Source organism: Brassica napus, chromosome A3 (assembly GCF_020379485.1).
Source record: "Brassica napus cultivar Da-Ae chromosome A3, Da-Ae, whole genome shotgun sequence".
In the NCBI taxonomy this organism is placed as follows: domain Eukaryota; kingdom Viridiplantae; phylum Streptophyta; class Magnoliopsida; order Brassicales; family Brassicaceae; genus Brassica; species Brassica napus.
In genome coordinates this window covers 793,329-810,414 of record NC_063436.1, presented here as the reverse complement: position 1 = coordinate 810,414, position 17,086 = coordinate 793,329, and the positions used below count along the sequence as shown (strand labels likewise).

The following is a 17,086-nucleotide window of genomic DNA, read 5'->3' as shown; positions in this document are numbered from 1 at the left end:
TTTTTACTTTTTTACGTACCATTTCATATCAAATAATTTATTTGAAGAAGTTAGAAGGAAGAAGCAAAACATAACTAAAACTAAAATAATGTTTAGATCATTCTTAATTGAAAGTGATTTTAATATATGTTCACTATTTGTTTTGATTATATGTATTTATAATTATATGTTTATCTAACTAATAAAAAATAAAAATTTAATTATGTAATGATTTCACATTTTTCAATACTGGTTTTGTCTGTTATAATAATAAGTAAAATAAAATTATTCAGAATTACTGTTGAAATTCAACACAGAACCAATTAACATCATCAACATAGACACCAAGATCAGAAACATGTAAGTCAGATGAAGTTCTATTTATTTATGCGCAATACATCGATTTTAGCATTTTTGAATGCATTTTTCACTCTGAATTGTCCCACTGGACCACTCTACGTATAGAATCATATACCGCTCTTCTTCTACAACTTTGGATTATGGAACTGAACCAACCTTAGCACATAAATCTTTTTTTTTTCCAAGCATGAACAGACTGTTTGCATCATAAGAATATGAGTAAGAAAAAGAAACAAACTTTGTTCTCATGCAAGATTCAAGTCTGTCCAGACAAATTTGATTGTTTTCTTTTTTGACTATCCTGGCCAAGTTACTATGGTAGATAATGATCGTACCACACTTTTCGGTGAACGGGTCAGTTGAAACCCAACCTTTATGATTGTGGCGCAAAGTGCAATTACATATTCCACGATAAACGGAAAAAATCTAATTTAGATTCTAGAAAAACTTTAAGAACATATTCCACATATCTACTCATCAACAAAATAAACTCATTAAATACCAACAACAAAAATACTCCATTTCTACTGAGCTTACAAAAATGTGTAAGAGGAAAACTGCTATTTGTATATTTTGTATAAATTTGTCAAAGGACAATATGAGCACCCATAGAGGTGAAAGAGCGTGTTGCCCGAATATAAGATTATAGACACCATATCTTTAAATTTTCTCTCACAGCTCTCCAGTATGTAGGGTCTTCCACCTATAGATTTATAAGCTCATCTAATAGTTATAACTTATAATACCTATTTAATAAGGTATATCTGATGAGACTCGTATGTTTAAGCTTTTAAAAGCTACGCAGGCTACTTGTGTAGAAGGGTATTAATTATTGAAACAAATAAGTATGTTTTATCTATCTTATATATTGGGGTTTCTCTACATTATTAATCGTTACTTGACTTAACTATCCGTATTTTAATGTCGTGGGTGTGAACTTCATTTTTTTATGTAAAAAGTTTTGGGCCGTTAATGTCCGTAAAAAAAGAATGAATTCTTGAAATTTTAAATGTTTGGATTACATGATGTTTTGGAATCAAAGGCGATGCTTACTTGGTGGGCTCACCTCCTTTTACTATTTTCTTTTCTTTAACTCTGATTTCTTACATGAAAGATATTTTTAAAGCCCATTTAAATTACTGAATGCTTGTAGATATTTTAAGGCCCGTGTCTAAGTCGTCTTCTTCTTATCTCAAGAGCCGGTAAACAAAATATATCCGCCGTTCCTGATTTCTCTCATCTCATCCTTGACTTCTCGCTTTTTAATAACTTTCTATCTTATTATTTTATTTTCTTCTATGTTTCATTGCTGAGAAAGCGGAGAAAATTTTTCTTTGCTTTTATTACCGATATTCTGTTTTTTTTTTGTGTTTCTCTTGGTGACCAGATTCTGGTTCGTGTCATGTTTTTTTCAAGATTCTGCAAACTCGTTATCTCTTTAAATCAATTGTCTTTTCTTGATTTTTGATTTAAAGCATCGAACTTTCCCTCAAGATCTATGGCGGAATAGCATCAACGTCAGACGCCGGAAGGCCACCGTCTGTGTTCTATCATCTGCGGCTTCCTCGGCTGCCCCACCACCATGAATATTTGCTCCAACTTCCACAGCCATCTCTGCCTCGAGAAACAAACTTGCGTGAAATCCACCGTGAAATCCTCTATCTCTGCAGTCCCCCTCCCCTCACATCCGCTCAATTGATATAACGATGGGTTGAAATGCCAATCCGGGACGACTTGTTGCCCATGCGCCCATAGATTCCCGAAGGTCCATGGCTGCAGCTTTCATTTCAAATCGCCGGTCGCGAAAAAATTCACTGGTCTCGAATACTAAAAGTAAGATTTCTCTCGATATTAGAAAATAGATGAATGATGTTCAAGGGATGAATACTAACCTTTTTATAGGTGAGAATCACTGTTTAGATGATAGATAAGATTCATTGAATTAGAGATTGTGGTCATAATTGTGAGGAAGAGTTAAGTTTGGGTTAATGATGCCCAATCAATGCGACTTGTAACGTTTCGGAGGTGAAGCATCAATTTAAAACGTCATGAGTCCGACGGGAAGATTGTTGAAAAATCGTCAGGTCACACGCAATCTCAAAACCACCATTGTTGGTTGACAGAAGCCGATAGTCGTAGAACTGATGAACCCTAAAATTGTGAGGTTGAAAGAAGATAATGTCGATATGGACCTATATGGATTTGGGCCCAGAAATAAGTCACTATCAATATCTATAATTTTATATTCGGGAAACCCATTATGAAAACAGAAAAGCAATCGATTTTTAATTATGCTGAGACACGTGTCAGCACAGGAATTTTCGACTTTCTGACCTGGCGCTGATGTGGCGTAACAGGAGGGAGGCAAACATTTTTATATATATACAAGGAACTAGAGTCTTGTCCGCGCTACGCGCGGATTGCATATCACAATATCATAAGTTGGATTTTAAAAGAAATTTTGTTAAAATTTGAAATAGCTTTATATAATATTCGACCATAATCGTAGAATATTTGACTAAAAAAAGTAGATGATGATAAATTGAGGTGTCAGCTTTGTCATTTTTTATTTGATGATCTTTTCTTTTTTCTTTTTTGGATCTTCTCTTGTTGTAAGTCGATGTTTTGAAGAATTTCTTTACCTGGAAATCTTGGTTTGTTTTTCTTTTAAAAGCTTCTGATTATATTGTTGTTGAAGTAAAATATCGTTTATATTGTTGAATCGAGCAATAAATACAAAATGTCGTACATGGTAATTCAAATGTTGCTTTTGAGGTGTATTTATATTTGGGTTAATACTCTTAGGAAGACAACTTGGTTTTCTAATCATTGACACTTCGTAATTGTAAAAAATTAGTCGCATGTTTTTCACATATAGAAAGGCGTACATATGTCCCATACAGTAATGTTTTAGATGATAATGGAGATTGTGTTAACTTTTTCATATTTTTTCGGGTGTAATTGTTCGGAATCAAACTTATCACATTTACGGTAAATAAAATTTTGACATGTTAATTTTTTTATTAACCAATTCGCTTGTCAAATCGAGAACGCTATGCTAGGCAAAAAACCCAGATCCGAAGAACCGAACCGAACACGATCCGAAAAAATAGTATTAAACCTAAATCAAAATTGATTAAATATCCGAACGTGCTCAAAATTTTTGTATTTAAAGAACCGAAACCGAACCCGACCCGAACCGAAATATCTCGAGTACCAGAATGTAACCGAAATAGATTTATATACTAAAATATATTACTTATTTTTAGATTTAATATATATTAAAAACATCCAAAATATATAAAATACTTTTAAGTTATCTAAAATATTTGAAAATATACATAAATAGTCAGAAGTAAATGTCTAAAATAGCTAAAATATATTCAAAATACCAAAATGCTTGAAATATCTATTGATTTTCTATCCAAATATTCAAATTAAACTAATTTATATGTTAGTTTTAGGTATTTTAACATATATTATACAAACTTATATGTAATATATTATTCTGTTTTATAGATTTTGAGAAATTTTAAGCATATAATGAATATTAAAATTTTAAAAATAATTTAAATGGGTTATCCGAACCCGAACCAAACCCGCAAAGATCCAAACTGAACCCGAACCGAAATTTAGAAATACCCGAATGGGACTGAAATCTTTAAATTCGAAAATCCAAAACCCGATTAGATCCGAACCAAATCCGAATGGACACCCGAACGTCCACCCCTAATGTAATTAACAGTTTTTAAAAAACGTTCTATGTAAACTAAATTGTAGCCAGATCATAGCTTTTTTTTTTGAACATATAGTCAGCTCATAGTTGCGTCGGATTCCCGTAAAATGATCATGTCTAAGGGAGAGTTGAGGGTTTTTTTTTTTTTTTGGTAAAATATTAATATTATACCATTTTCAATTTTTCACATTGTTGCAAGCAACTTATTACACAAGAAAGAAATAGAAACAACAAAAACAACAACAACAACATACTTTCCATATTAACAACAAAAGAAGCTCGTCTGATTAACAACAAAAGAAGCTCGTCTGATTTCACTGAAGCCTCTGTTTGTCAATTCTCGAAGGCATCAAAATGATTACACGTACGTATGAACATACTTTCTATAGACTATAAGCCCTAAGAAGTATTAAAAATAAATAAGCATGACTCAGCCAAAGGGATCATGAGAAGCATAGAGTCAGAAACTTTAATAGTTTGAGGAACAGAGAACCCTATAACCCAGCAAAAGAGATTTTACTCAAAACAGTTGCGGGATCATGGAAAAATGTTACTAAAAGGGTAATCAGTGAAACCCAGCCATAAGACAGAAGCAGAAGAAAACGAAGCTATATAAACCTGTTCTTAAAAAAAATAAAGCTGGACACCTTAATACGTTTTACATAAATTATCCAGTCCTAAATCTTGACGATTCTTTGTTGGTGCAAAAGGAACTCCTTTCTCTTCTGCCAACCAATTTTTTCCTTCTGAATTTGAACTACAACAGCAAGAAGAACACACAACTGTGTCCTGACTTCTTAGTCTTTCAATATGCAATAGAAACAGCCAACTCGAGTGATATACAAAGAACTTGTTGTTGCACAAAAATCAGATTGCTGTTTCCGATGGAGTGACTGCATTGTGAACACTTGATGAAGACGATCAGATGCTTGTGTGGCATTATTGACAGCAGTGAGCGGATCGTTCATCGACAGTGTTTCTGGTACATCACCATAACTGATATGAGTGAACCTGAATCCTTCATCGAAAATGTATCTGAGGGTTGGATAGAAAAGAATACAGAGAAGCCTGAATTGTCCATAGGTTTACCAGCGGGAAATGCTGATTCAGGCTCCTTCATCTCAACAACAACACAATCAGACATAAAAAAAATGTCTTAGCCACGGCTGAAGCATACTCTAAGCAACATCTTACAACCTTCAAAAACTTTCGTTTAGAACATAAAAAATATGATATTTCAATATGCAATAAAATAAGGATCTTTACTCACTTTGGTTGGATCAATGATTACTGCTAAAAATAGATCTTTGTATGTGTCAGCTGCATTGTTGTGGCAGTTTTTCTGGTTGCAGCTAGAGAGTACCTGTGAACCGGAGGAAAAGAATATTAGCTTAGTTTCTATATTAAAACTCCAACTTGCAATATATATAATATGCTTTTACATTCTTTACCTTTTCGATGACAACACTACCATAAACACCAGCGTTCTTAGCGGTTAAATTCAACAGGCAGCTCAATGCTTTCTTATCAACGCCAGCACCTGACGGATAAAATTATTGCAAAAACGCTATTATAACCATGTAACTCATTCACGTGTTTTTCCTGCTGTAATTAGTAGTATAGACTAACCTTTTCTTTATCTTCTGCTAGAGTCCCTTTAATGGCATCCACTTTCGATGCAAATCTTAGCCGAATGCATCCACCTCCAATTAACAACAATACCTTCTTCCGCAGTCCCTAATATATTAAAAGGTTCTATGAATTAGTGTCACCATACAAAATATATCAATATTATTTGCTTAGAGATTATGTTACTACCTTCGTATCAATAAGAGCATAGAAAGTGTTATGCAGCTGATCTTGTTTTAAACGCTACAATAAAAATATTGTACTGTTAATACTTGATTACTCAGTTACTATCAAGGGCTCAAAGCACATTCAGTCAACTGTAAGAAAAAGATGTTTCATCGCCATTCTGTAACAGAAGAAGGGTAAAAATTAGATTAGATCAACAATGTTTTAAATTATAAAGATCTCCAAAAACAAAAAAAAAATCATAATAAAAATAATTTACGGAAAGTTTCTGTATCTCTTTGTCTAACATTAGCATAGTCGAAGAAATAAACAGACGGGTCTGGTTTATTCTGCTGTGTTCTTTTCCATATGGATGTGAATGAATTTTAGCAAATTTTGTGGAGTAGGAGGGATGCGAGAGAACCAGCTGACATATATCTATATACAGTGTTGTGAAGGTAGGGATGTTGAAGAGGTTGATTGCTTTCTATAGTTACTTTCATGAAGAAGCCCTCAATAAATCATAATGGTAGGCGTTACATTGGAGATCTTGAAGAGTATATCAGGTTTGGTTTTGGCTGGTCACAATGAGGGAGATGAAGAGAGTTAACGACGTAAGTGGAGTAGAGGTTAATATTTACTTTCTTGCCACATAATGAGTTTACGGAAGACCAATCCACAAAATTAATTGGGCTCGGATATATGTTGTAATAGTATACTTTTGGGCTGGAGAATATGCTAGATGACATGTCACATTGATTGGTCCTGAATATTTTAGCTGAAGTGGACACTTTTAGAAGCCACAAAATTAGTTCCTTTTATATAGTGGGATAGATTATTATCTTCTTCTTTTTTTTATCCAATATATTTTTGGAAAATATCACACAGTAAGAATGAAATAGATTTTACATGAATGAATCAATTACAAAAAAAGTTTACAAGCATCAAACAGAAAACAAATTATTGCATGAGGTATATGGTCTGGTGACTGGCATGAATGATCTTGTTAGCATGTTACATACAATTAGCTAGCTCGTCGAAATACTATATGGAAAACTATTAACGCATTTTACAGAATTTTTATTTGAAAAGGTGATTGCTTATTTGGATTTTTTTTTAAAGGGGCATAATTGCTTATTAGATTTGATACACTTAAATTGAGTATTTAATATTGCAAGCTAATAGTGGTTATTGTAATTAGGTATGAGACGGATCGGATATCCGAGTAATTTTAAGGTATCCGGATCTGGATCCTTATCCGGTGGATCTATAATTTTACTATCTTTATCCGGATCCAGGGTTTTCGGATATTCGGGTGTCGGATATCCTTCTAAAAATTGTAATATCCGGCGGATATCCGGATCCGGATTTGGATTCTTAAAATAAATAAAAAATAATATTAATATATAAAAATATTAAAAATAAAAAAATATATAATGTTTTAAATTATTTCTATGTATAATATTACAAAATTTACATAAAATTTATACTCCCTCTGTTCCTAAAAGTAGGATTTTCTTGATTTATTTTTTGTTCCAAAATGATAGATTTTCTAAAATTTTAAGGTACTTTTAGTAGTTAATGTTGAAAAGTTGTATACTTTTAAGAAACATTAATTGAAAATATTTGAATTGGTTGAATACTATTGGTTGATATTTATTGAAAAATGTATAGGAAAATAAATAATAAATTCAATTGTAAAAAATTAATTGTTTCCTTAGTATGCATGAATACTCTAGAAAATCCTTCTTTTGGGAACAGAGAGAGTATATACTATTATAAAAATAAAAGTATATTAAATAAATTAATTTTTATATATAGATATTACTATTTTTGAAATAGTTATTAATAAAATTTACGGATCCAGATATCCGGACTAAAAAATTAAGGTATCCGGATCCGGCTTTGATGGATCCAACATTTTACTATCCGGATTCGGCCCCCCTGGATATTCGGATTTTCGGATCGATCCGGATCGAATCTCGGATCGAATCCGGATCTCGGATAAAAGTCTCAGGCCTAATAGTAATACTTTTGATTGGATTCCAATGGATCGTTTCTACATTTTGTTTCTAGGAATTCGATATTAAGCTAAAACAAATCCGTTTGAAGTGAAAATAAGAAAATCAGACAAAGTTGTAAACATAGTTGAATTGCTTTCAGATTATAAAAGAGTTAAGCCTAAGTGAATGATCTGAAATCAACGAGCATGAACCAAACATCTATTCAAAAGAACAAATCGCAGCAACCCTGAGATTGCTCATCTGGTGAATGCGGTGGAGGTCACAAGGGTCGAGACAATGACAATTGGTGAAATCTATGCTTACATGAAGCAGGAATCCGCCAAGGTAAATTTAATGCTTCAGATAACTTACTCCGCACAACACTCCGATCCTGATATATAAATCCCACGTTTTTTTTTTGTCTGATTTCAGGAGGCGCTTTTTGACTGCTAGCAACAATTGCTGAATCATGCAAGGTTCATGCAAGAAGGACAAGAGTCAGGGGAAGTATCGCTTATCGCCAAGGCAGACACATGATGATGATAGATTTAGATAGAAGGATGGAGTTGCTTAGTTACGTAACAGCAGGTTTTGATTGTATTAATTATGTAACTTTCAAATTTACTCTCATCATATTTAAATGGCTCTTTCCTTGCATTCATCATCCCTTTATGTTAGGCTTCAGGCACTTAAATCACACAGACACAGCTAGGCTCTGCGGTCTCAGTAGCATTGGGGTTGGTATTTTCATAGTTTGTGATCGAGTACTCTCCGCAGGTCAGTCTCCCTTCACTACTCTTTGGTACGAATACGATCCATTACATTACGTAGAAAGCCGCATTGGCTCTCAGTGTCTCATCGATCCCAATAACCTTGGACTTGAAAAAGAACAACAAATTCAAGAAATAAGGAGGAACAGAAGTTGTGTCATGCTCTTTTGGTAAATATACTTTCCGGCTGTTGAATCATGGTATTTATGTGACTCGGATTTTCTTACTGATTAACTAATGCATTTTATTTTCTTTTTTAGGCTGTTAATCGTTTCATGAATATGGCGTGCGAGCAAGAGAATTCTCGCTAATTGTATGCTTATGTGCTTTGCATCGTCCAGCAACGTGGCCACTGCACAAGTCATTGATTTCCATTGTTTGGACTTGACATAACTTCAGAGAGAAAGGAAAAGAGAATTATTTCAAGAAAAAAGAGAATTATTTCAATTATGGCAATTCTCTTATGGTAGGAGATAGGAAAAGATAATTATTTGAATTATGGCAATTCTTTTAAATAGTAGGTTTTAGTTTTTATAACAAAAAGAATCATTAAGTAGGAAAATGATTAAATTTTATATATATATATATATATCTACATGAGGCTGCAAGCAACTTGGTTTTGAGTTGGAAAACACCTTAGCATGTGATGTCTCTTTTTTTTTTATCTGTAACATCTTCAAATCTATCAAATCCCATTCAAATCCCATTCAAATCCCATTCAACTCTAAAATAACATATTAATTTAATCATTATAATTTTTTATGACAAAGAATCATTAAAACTGCAAACTAACATAAAGAAAAGAGTAATGTCTTTTAGACGACGCCAAAGTTCTTAATTTGGAGAGTCATTGTTGGTTTAAATGATTTGAATATTAAATTTTTGATGATGATTTGTTTAAAAAGTTTGTTATTTAATATGGTTTGGTTTATTTTATTTATTTTTTGATTTATAATCTGTTTTCATTAACTGGTTTGGAGAATAACAATATTTTAAGTATGAATTAATTTGATTCAGTTTAAATTAATTGATATTGGAACTTAATAATTCTAAAGTTAAAACAAAGTTTAAATCGGTTTGTAAATTTTACTATTGCTTTATACCAAACCTTAAAAAAATAAGATAAAATTATTTAAATCATAATTAAGTTTAGTTAAATTTATATCCATCTTACTTATCATCCTATATATGATTTCCAAAAAAAAAAACAAATTTTGAACTCTAATTATGTTAATTTCATAGTCACAAGATAATGAATAAATACAAACCATTTTTATTTCTCTACCAATTTGATAGTTTAAAATCGACTGCAATACATATACACAATTTTACTCATATATAAGTGCAAAAACAAAATTAATTTAAACAAAAAAAGTTGATCCAAAGAAAAATAATTAAATTAAAACTTATTCGAGAATCCGGACGTAGCGCGGAAAAATTCCCTAGTAAATGATAATATTTCTCACCTATATTTGATCTTTGACTAATGGGTCAACAACTAGGCCCACTAAGACATCTTTCTGTTTAGTTTGTGTGTGTTAACGAGTTTAGAAACAGAGAGGGTTTGGTTCAACTTCAAATTAACAGAGAAAATATAGGAGCGTGTGAAAGATAAAGAAAAAGGAAAACGGGCAAATTAGCTCGTATAAATAGAAGTTTAGGAAAGAGACCAAAAAAAACTACCTTTTTTGTTGCTTAAAAAAGGAAATTTGACTTTTTCTTTTCTCTACTAGCGCCTATATAATAGAGTTTTGGTTTTGTCTCTTGGTGCAACCTACTAACTAGTTTTGCTGATGGCTTCTTCAAACCCTTCCTGGTCGTCGCTGCTTCCTTTGGAGTTGTTAGAAAATATACTTCTCAGGATACCGGTTGAATCTTTGGCACGATTCAAGTCCACATGCAAGGAATGGCGTGCTCTTCTAGACGACAAGATATTCATCTACAAACACTTGGATCTCTCCCATGAAGGTTTCATACGAGTTACTGATCACAACTCGTATCAAATCATCAATCTTGAGACCCTATCTCTTTCGAGTCTACAAGGTCCATCTAAAATTGGTTCAATGATTCACTGCGACGGATTATTGCTATGTAGTATAGGTAGACGATGTATTGAACCTATAAAAGAGAGAAAACTAGCAGTCTGGAATCCGTTTTTGGGCCAATTCAAGCGGATCAAACCCTCGAGTTCTTACACATGGTTTGATATCTACGGTTTTGGATACGACAATGTGTCTCGTGACAACTACAAGATCTTGAGGTTTAAAAGAGAAAAAGGATGTGAAGAGGTTGAGATATATGAGTTGAAGTCACAATTCTGGAGAAGTGTTGATTATTCATTGGCTTATTCTTGGTGTGCATGGAAGAGCCAAGCTATGTCTATGAATGGAAACATGTATTGGATTGCTGAAAGGGAGAATGATAACTCCAAAACTTATTTCATCCAGTCTTTTGATTTCTCCAAAGAGGTATTCAAAGAAACATGTTGTATTCCCTTTATAAATCACAATGATTGGCAGCTGCCAGGCCGATCAGGTTTGTCGCCACGCCTATCAGGTTTCGGAGGAGATAGGCTTTCTTTGTTAGCTCAACAGAGATCTGGGGAGATTCAGGTTTGGGTTACAAACAATATTGTGACTGATGAGGTTGTCTCGTGGAGCATGTATTGTAATGTGACTCCTGATTTCAGGATATTAGCCCTTCATCCAACATACTTGATCCACCATACCGATAGGGTCAAGTTATGGTTCCACCATACCGATAGGGTCAAGTTATGGTGTTCGGAAAAAGACGACCGAGATGAATGTATCTACGCCAGCGTTTACGAAATAGGAGAGGGGGAGGTCAAGAAACAAGTTGAGACAGAGCGACATGGGTGGTATGAACGCGTTGGCGTTACTAAGCTTTCTTCTGCATTTGTACCAAGTCTGGTTCCGGTTCCAAAGCAAGAGGAGACTTCTGAGGGTTGCTCCTGCTAAGATTTCATGCATGTTTTTTTAGCTTATTATGTTGTTCTAATTCTATGATCAGATTCCTTTGGTGTAACGTCCTTTCATTGAATACTAAACCTTTAAATAAAGCTGGAGTCTCTGATTTCTTTTTAACTTCAAATTAGCGACAACAACAAACATAAAAACGAGCAAAAAATGAAATACCATATACTCGAGCCATGTGTTTGATTCTTATTAATTAAATTATTTATATATGACCATATGCGGTTGGGATCATACCTAGCACACACATGTGGCGTATCTAGCTACTACTTTTGAATGATTCATCTCATCAGCATATTTATTGTCATAAGTGAAGTATCTATTTACTCTTGCATGCTCCATCTTGTGAAGTAATTATTTATATTGTGCTCCATCTTTAAACTTACTTTTTTTTTGTATTTTGGACATGTAATTGACTGTTTAGTTCGTTCCTGTCCCTGACAGAAACTGAAAGGTCTTGACGCAGACGCACAAAGTTTGAGTTTGCTAAGAGGAAACTTCAAGGGAGCTACCAAACAACATGATAAAGGTTTTCCTTTCAAGTTCTTTCAATACGTTCTTGGAAAAAAACTTTGATAAACAAAGAAAATGTGTGTGAGTCCACAACCGGGCTTTTCTTTGAACAAATTGTTTATTCCTCTGTTTTGTTTTGTCTGAATTCCACCAGTTCGTAGCCAAGATAGGATCCCAACTTAGTGTTACTTTCTGTGTTCTACTACGTTTTTGAGACTTTTCGGTACAGTCCCGGTTTACTTTAATCCCGTTTGATCGGGTCATTACTGCGTATTAGTATTATAAAATTGTATAGGAAGTGGGTAGACAAGCTTGTACGAATTGACACGCACTCTACCTAAACTTTGTTTAGTGACGTGAAATGATCTTGGACACGACAGAGACGTTGTTTCATCAAATAAACAAAGAGAATTTATTTATTGATATCTACTGTCTGCGAGTGTAAACGTAACCAAGTTTTGTTACTTTCTTGACTTGTTATATATGTGTATATATATGCAAGAGTCTATATGGCACACTAACGGAAAGAGATCCGAGCATTAAACAACGTGACCGTTCCAGTCTTGGTTCCAAGCCACTGATATTACCCTCCTGTCGCAAGTTTTAAGTTTTAATAACGATCCTATTCCACGTACTGTGGAGAATATCATCGAACACATTCCTTTATTTTTTTCAACCCAAACTGCAGAAGTAAATAATCAACGCGTTTCAACTTTAAAGCCTAGATAAACCCTAACTTCCGTGAATCTCAAGTAAAGAGATTAGGGCAATCGCTGACCAAATAAAAGTCACAAAACATTCCAGAAAAGAGAATAATGTACATGAATAATGCAAAAATAAAAGGAAGAGATTATAATTAATAGAGAAGACCTCCATTACAATGTATGAGAAGAGATTTGAAAATATGTGAAATTATGTAGGACAAACAAACCCATACGATTTCCTAAATTTTGATGACGTTATATCAAAAGAAAAGCCAAACCTACAATCGAAATGACATATCATACCCGCTCGGTAATAGTCGATCTTCTTATTTTGACCATCGAAAAGGTCAACACCTACCAATAGGATCTTGTTATGGTGCGAGAAAGATGATGTCCAAAAGAATATCGGGTGCTAGACTCTTACTGATGGGACCAAAACAGTGAAACCTCCCAAAATACTGTAAATACTTTAAAACAAAGCTGGAAATCTTATAGTATATTAATATGACAGCCAAAAGATATGGTGCAGTATATTCAGTGAAAACCTATACTCAGTCTTTCAACCAAGAAAAAAATATAACCAATCTTTGCACTATACTTAGACCCAAACTTGAATCAAAAGCAAAACTAACCTAAAAGCCTTGTGAAATTACAGCCAACCCCTTGTGACCAAACAAAAAAAGGAAGTCACTTTTACGAATATAGCCCAGTAAATCGTCTGAGTCGTCTGAGATGCTGGAAGTCTTCTAGACGACTTCCAAGTTAGTTGTCTGATGTAGTTGATCTTAAAAATAATTTATAAATTTTAAAAAAATATTTTGACAAGTGAAAAATCAAAATCATGTAATTACAAACAATTTTAAGTGATGTAAATTAAGATATAATAAAATTGAATAGTTTTCAACATAGATGAGTGAAAGTAGTCAATCATGATATTTTTTGGTTTTAGGGTTTGACAACATATGTTGTAGTATTGTATGTATTCTTAGGGTTAGATTTTGGAAAGGTTGAATGTTTTTTTGAAAATATAAACTTTTACCTATATGTATTTATTTATGTGTCTAGTAAACACTTCTTAAGTTTAATTTGATTTTATAAAGTGTTTAGTTACTTAATAAGTTTAGGGGTTATGTTTAGGGTCTAGATGACTAACTTGTAAGTCGTCTGGTGAATAATTTAAACGAGACGACTTACTTGTAAGTCGTCCAAATATTCCCGCCTAAAATTTTTGAAAAAATTATTTTCCCGCTTAATTATGATTTGATTATGATTATGATTAGTTTTGGGCTTAAGGAGGGAAATCCAACAATATAAAATACAAAGATCTTCACTGGAACGATATGCAGCAAATATAAACTCACCAGCATCTGTAGTACCCCTGAAACGCATAGATTACATCCGCACCCTCTCAGATGGCACATTAAAAATAAAGCTTTTCCATTCGTGCCCATGTGCATCTTTCAAAATATAAAGTTTAACAACATGATAATCATGAGCAACTAAGGCTACCCTTCCCTCATAAGGTATCATATAAAGCTGACTAGAACCCTCCGGTAATTTTATATTATTGAAGTTTTCAGATTTGACATCAAAGCTCATTATTATTTCTTGATCATCACCAAGAAGACAAGCTCTATAATACAGAATCCCATTGACGCATCGCCCATATCCTCCAGTTGGGCGATGGATAGGGCAACGTCCTTCGGATATTATTATCCATGATTCTTGAGCTCCCAACGTAAGAATCAGAGGCTGACCCGAGTATATTTTAGATACTACACAAAGTACTTTGTGTCTACACTCCAATGGATCGTATCCTAAATAAGACGACCAACCTCGACTTGAGCTGTGCTGAGCAGGAGGATGTGGTAAGGCTAAAAACTGTCTCAAGGTTGGGTTCCAAATCTTGAATACGGGTGTTAAAATCAATCCATGGATGCTCTCGGATCGCGAATCTTTCCAATCTAAGTTTGTTATTTCATAACTGTATAATGGAGAATAACTTGACGGTTTCGGGGTGGTAGGGAAGAATAATACATATTTTGCCGATTCTGATGATAAGGTGACCATAAGAGTCGGTGGTCGTGAAGTAGACCGAGACGTGAACGAGTTGATAAAACTTGGAAGTGAGGTCAAATAAGACCACAGCTTCGAGACACATCGATGTCTCATGATCGATTTTGGAGGAAGCCTTGAGAGTATCTCCAAGGTTACATCAGGAGGAATATTGTCTACTTGAGACCATGGTTTGGGTCTCTCTCGTCTTCTTCTCTTCTTCATCCATGTCTGATTGCTCAATAATACTTTCTTCTTGAATACCCTCATTCTTTCTTCCAGTAATGTTCCCCCTTTCGACCAGTATTGTTTATACTTAGGGTTCCATATATAATAATACAATACAGAAGGCCGCACGTTATATAATAAACAGAGCTGGAAAGAAAAAGAGACTGCAAATATATTATATATATGATAATAGGAAATCTATATATTTTAGTAATTTTACAATAAGAATACATAGAGAAATATCAATTTCTTATGTGATTAGATCTTTCAAAGATACCGTAACAATTAACTTCCATTTAACTTACTCTCTCCAAGGTTCCTAACCAAAAAGATCAGACTACAACCCTTTTTTTTTACCTAACCAAAAATATAATTTGTTAAGCAAACCTAAGCTAGGGAGTAAGAGCGCGTGATCGACTTGCAGCGATCACTATATGGATCTTACATCCAATTTTAGCAAAACTGATATCGTTAAAATACACCACAAGAATATAAAATAAGCACTCAGCAACTCGAGGGTGACGAGATTGACTCCAACTATGGTCGATGATGCTGCAACTGTAATCTCTGTGGCAAAAGAAGCGGCATTTGTTCCGTCACATAGTGATAGTATCGTGGATGAAGCTCCAACTTCCAGTAGTTATATACTCTTATCATCTGTAGTTTTCATGGGTAGAAAAGATAGATAAGAAACTTCAAAATCTTCACGCACTACTTATCTCAAGGACATTACATCAGTGATGGTGATTCCTAACCATATTTTTGAACGCCATCACCACATAATAAGCCATGCAAAATCGACAAATGTTTTTGATGATCGTAAATGCACCAAAAACATCTTCATGGACCGTTCCGAGTTGGTAATATCCCCACGCACTCGACAATCTAGAAACCACTCTCAGCCAACATTCGCTATTCCACAACTGTTTTAGAGGGTGAATAACAAAATGTCGAGGTATTTATTTACATTTTGTTAATTAGTTTTGATGATACATGATCAGTGTCAACAAAGAAATATAGAGATGGGCCCTGTTCGTTTGTACATCTGGAAGATGCATCCAGATGGTCCATCTAGATGTCTTATCCAGATGCTCCATCTGGGTGTTGTTCGTTTCTTCATTTCGTCCATGCATCTAGATGAATCATCTGAATGCAACTATGTTCGTTTCTTCATTCCATCTGCATCCAGGTGGACTTGTTAATAAAATGACTAAAATATAACTTTTTACGTTTCGGTGGAAAAATAGCATTTTTACGGTTTCGGCCAAAAATATTTTTGCGATTTTTGAAGAAATATGTGTTTTTCGCGAAAAAAGTGCATTTTTATGGTTTTGGCGGAAAAATAAGTTTTATGGGTTTGGCGGAAAAATACGTTTTTGCGGTTTGGACGGAAAAAGGTGTGTTTTGAAGTTTTGGCGGAAAAAGTGTTTTTGACGGGAAAAGTTTTTTTTAACGATTTTGGCGGGAAAAGTTATTTTTTGTGTTTTGCCGGGAAAATACATTTTTCCGGTTTTGGCGGGAAAATACATTTTTCCGGTTTTGGCGGGAAAATGAATTTTTCCAGTTTTGGCGGGAAAATACAGTTTTCCGACTTTGGCAGGAAAATGCTTTTTTCCGGTTTTGGCGGGAAAATGCGTTTTCGGTTTTGGCGGGAAAATGCGTTTTCCGGTTTTGGCGGGAAAATAAGTTTTTTCCGGTTTTGGCAAGAAAATACATTTTTCCAGTTTTGGCGGAAAAAAATGTGTTTTTTTTCCCGATTTTGGCGGGAAAATGCGTTTTTCGGTTTTGACGGTAAAATACATTTTTCTGGTTTTAGCGGAAAAATGCGTTTTTCGGTTTTGGCGGGAAAATTCCGTTTTCCGGTTTTAGCGGGAAAATGCGTTTTCCGGTTTTGGCAGAAAAATTTCGTTATTCGGTTTTGGCGGAAAAATTGTATTTTTCGGTTTTGGCG

General features: G+C 34.0%; 2 protein-coding genes and 2 long non-coding RNA genes across 5 annotated transcripts; 2 read left to right on the top strand and 2 right to left on the bottom strand.

Annotated features, from left to right (window-relative positions):
• Positions 1-1,933: 1,933 nt before the first annotated feature.
• On the top strand, positions 1,934-9,284 carry LOC106385235. Of its 2 annotated transcripts, XR_007328557.1 has the most exons (5): positions 1,934-2,172; positions 8,033-8,217; positions 8,305-8,460; positions 8,551-8,812; positions 8,903-9,284. It is a non-coding gene; the product is annotated as an uncharacterized LOC106385235 (long non-coding RNA). The 2 variants fall into 2 exon arrangements; XR_007328556.1 differs by having other exon boundaries at positions 8,305-8,812.
• Positions 3,895-6,120, bottom strand: LOC125592868. Its single transcript, XR_007328558.1, has 4 exons — positions 5,894-6,120; positions 5,705-5,812; positions 5,527-5,615; positions 3,895-5,438 (listed from the first exon to the last, which is right to left on the bottom strand). It is a non-coding gene; the product is annotated as an uncharacterized LOC125592868 (long non-coding RNA).
• Positions 9,285-10,435: 1,151 nt separating the features above from the next.
• LOC106383169 (putative F-box only protein 15) lies at positions 10,436-11,620 on the top strand. The gene has a single exon (XM_013823305.3). It carries the CDS (start codon positions 10,436-10,438, stop codon positions 11,618-11,620), a length of 1,185 nt encoding a protein of 394 aa, XP_013678759.2.
• Positions 11,621-14,031: 2,411 nt separating this feature from the next.
• LOC125592866 (putative F-box protein At1g50870) lies at positions 14,032-16,322 on the bottom strand. Its single transcript, XM_048768401.1, has one exon. The coding sequence runs from the start codon at positions 15,175-15,177 to the stop codon at positions 14,245-14,247; it is 933 nt and encodes a 310-aa protein (XP_048624358.1). The 5' UTR covers positions 15,178-16,322; the 3' UTR covers positions 14,032-14,244.
• Positions 16,323-17,086: the final 764 nt, after the last annotated feature.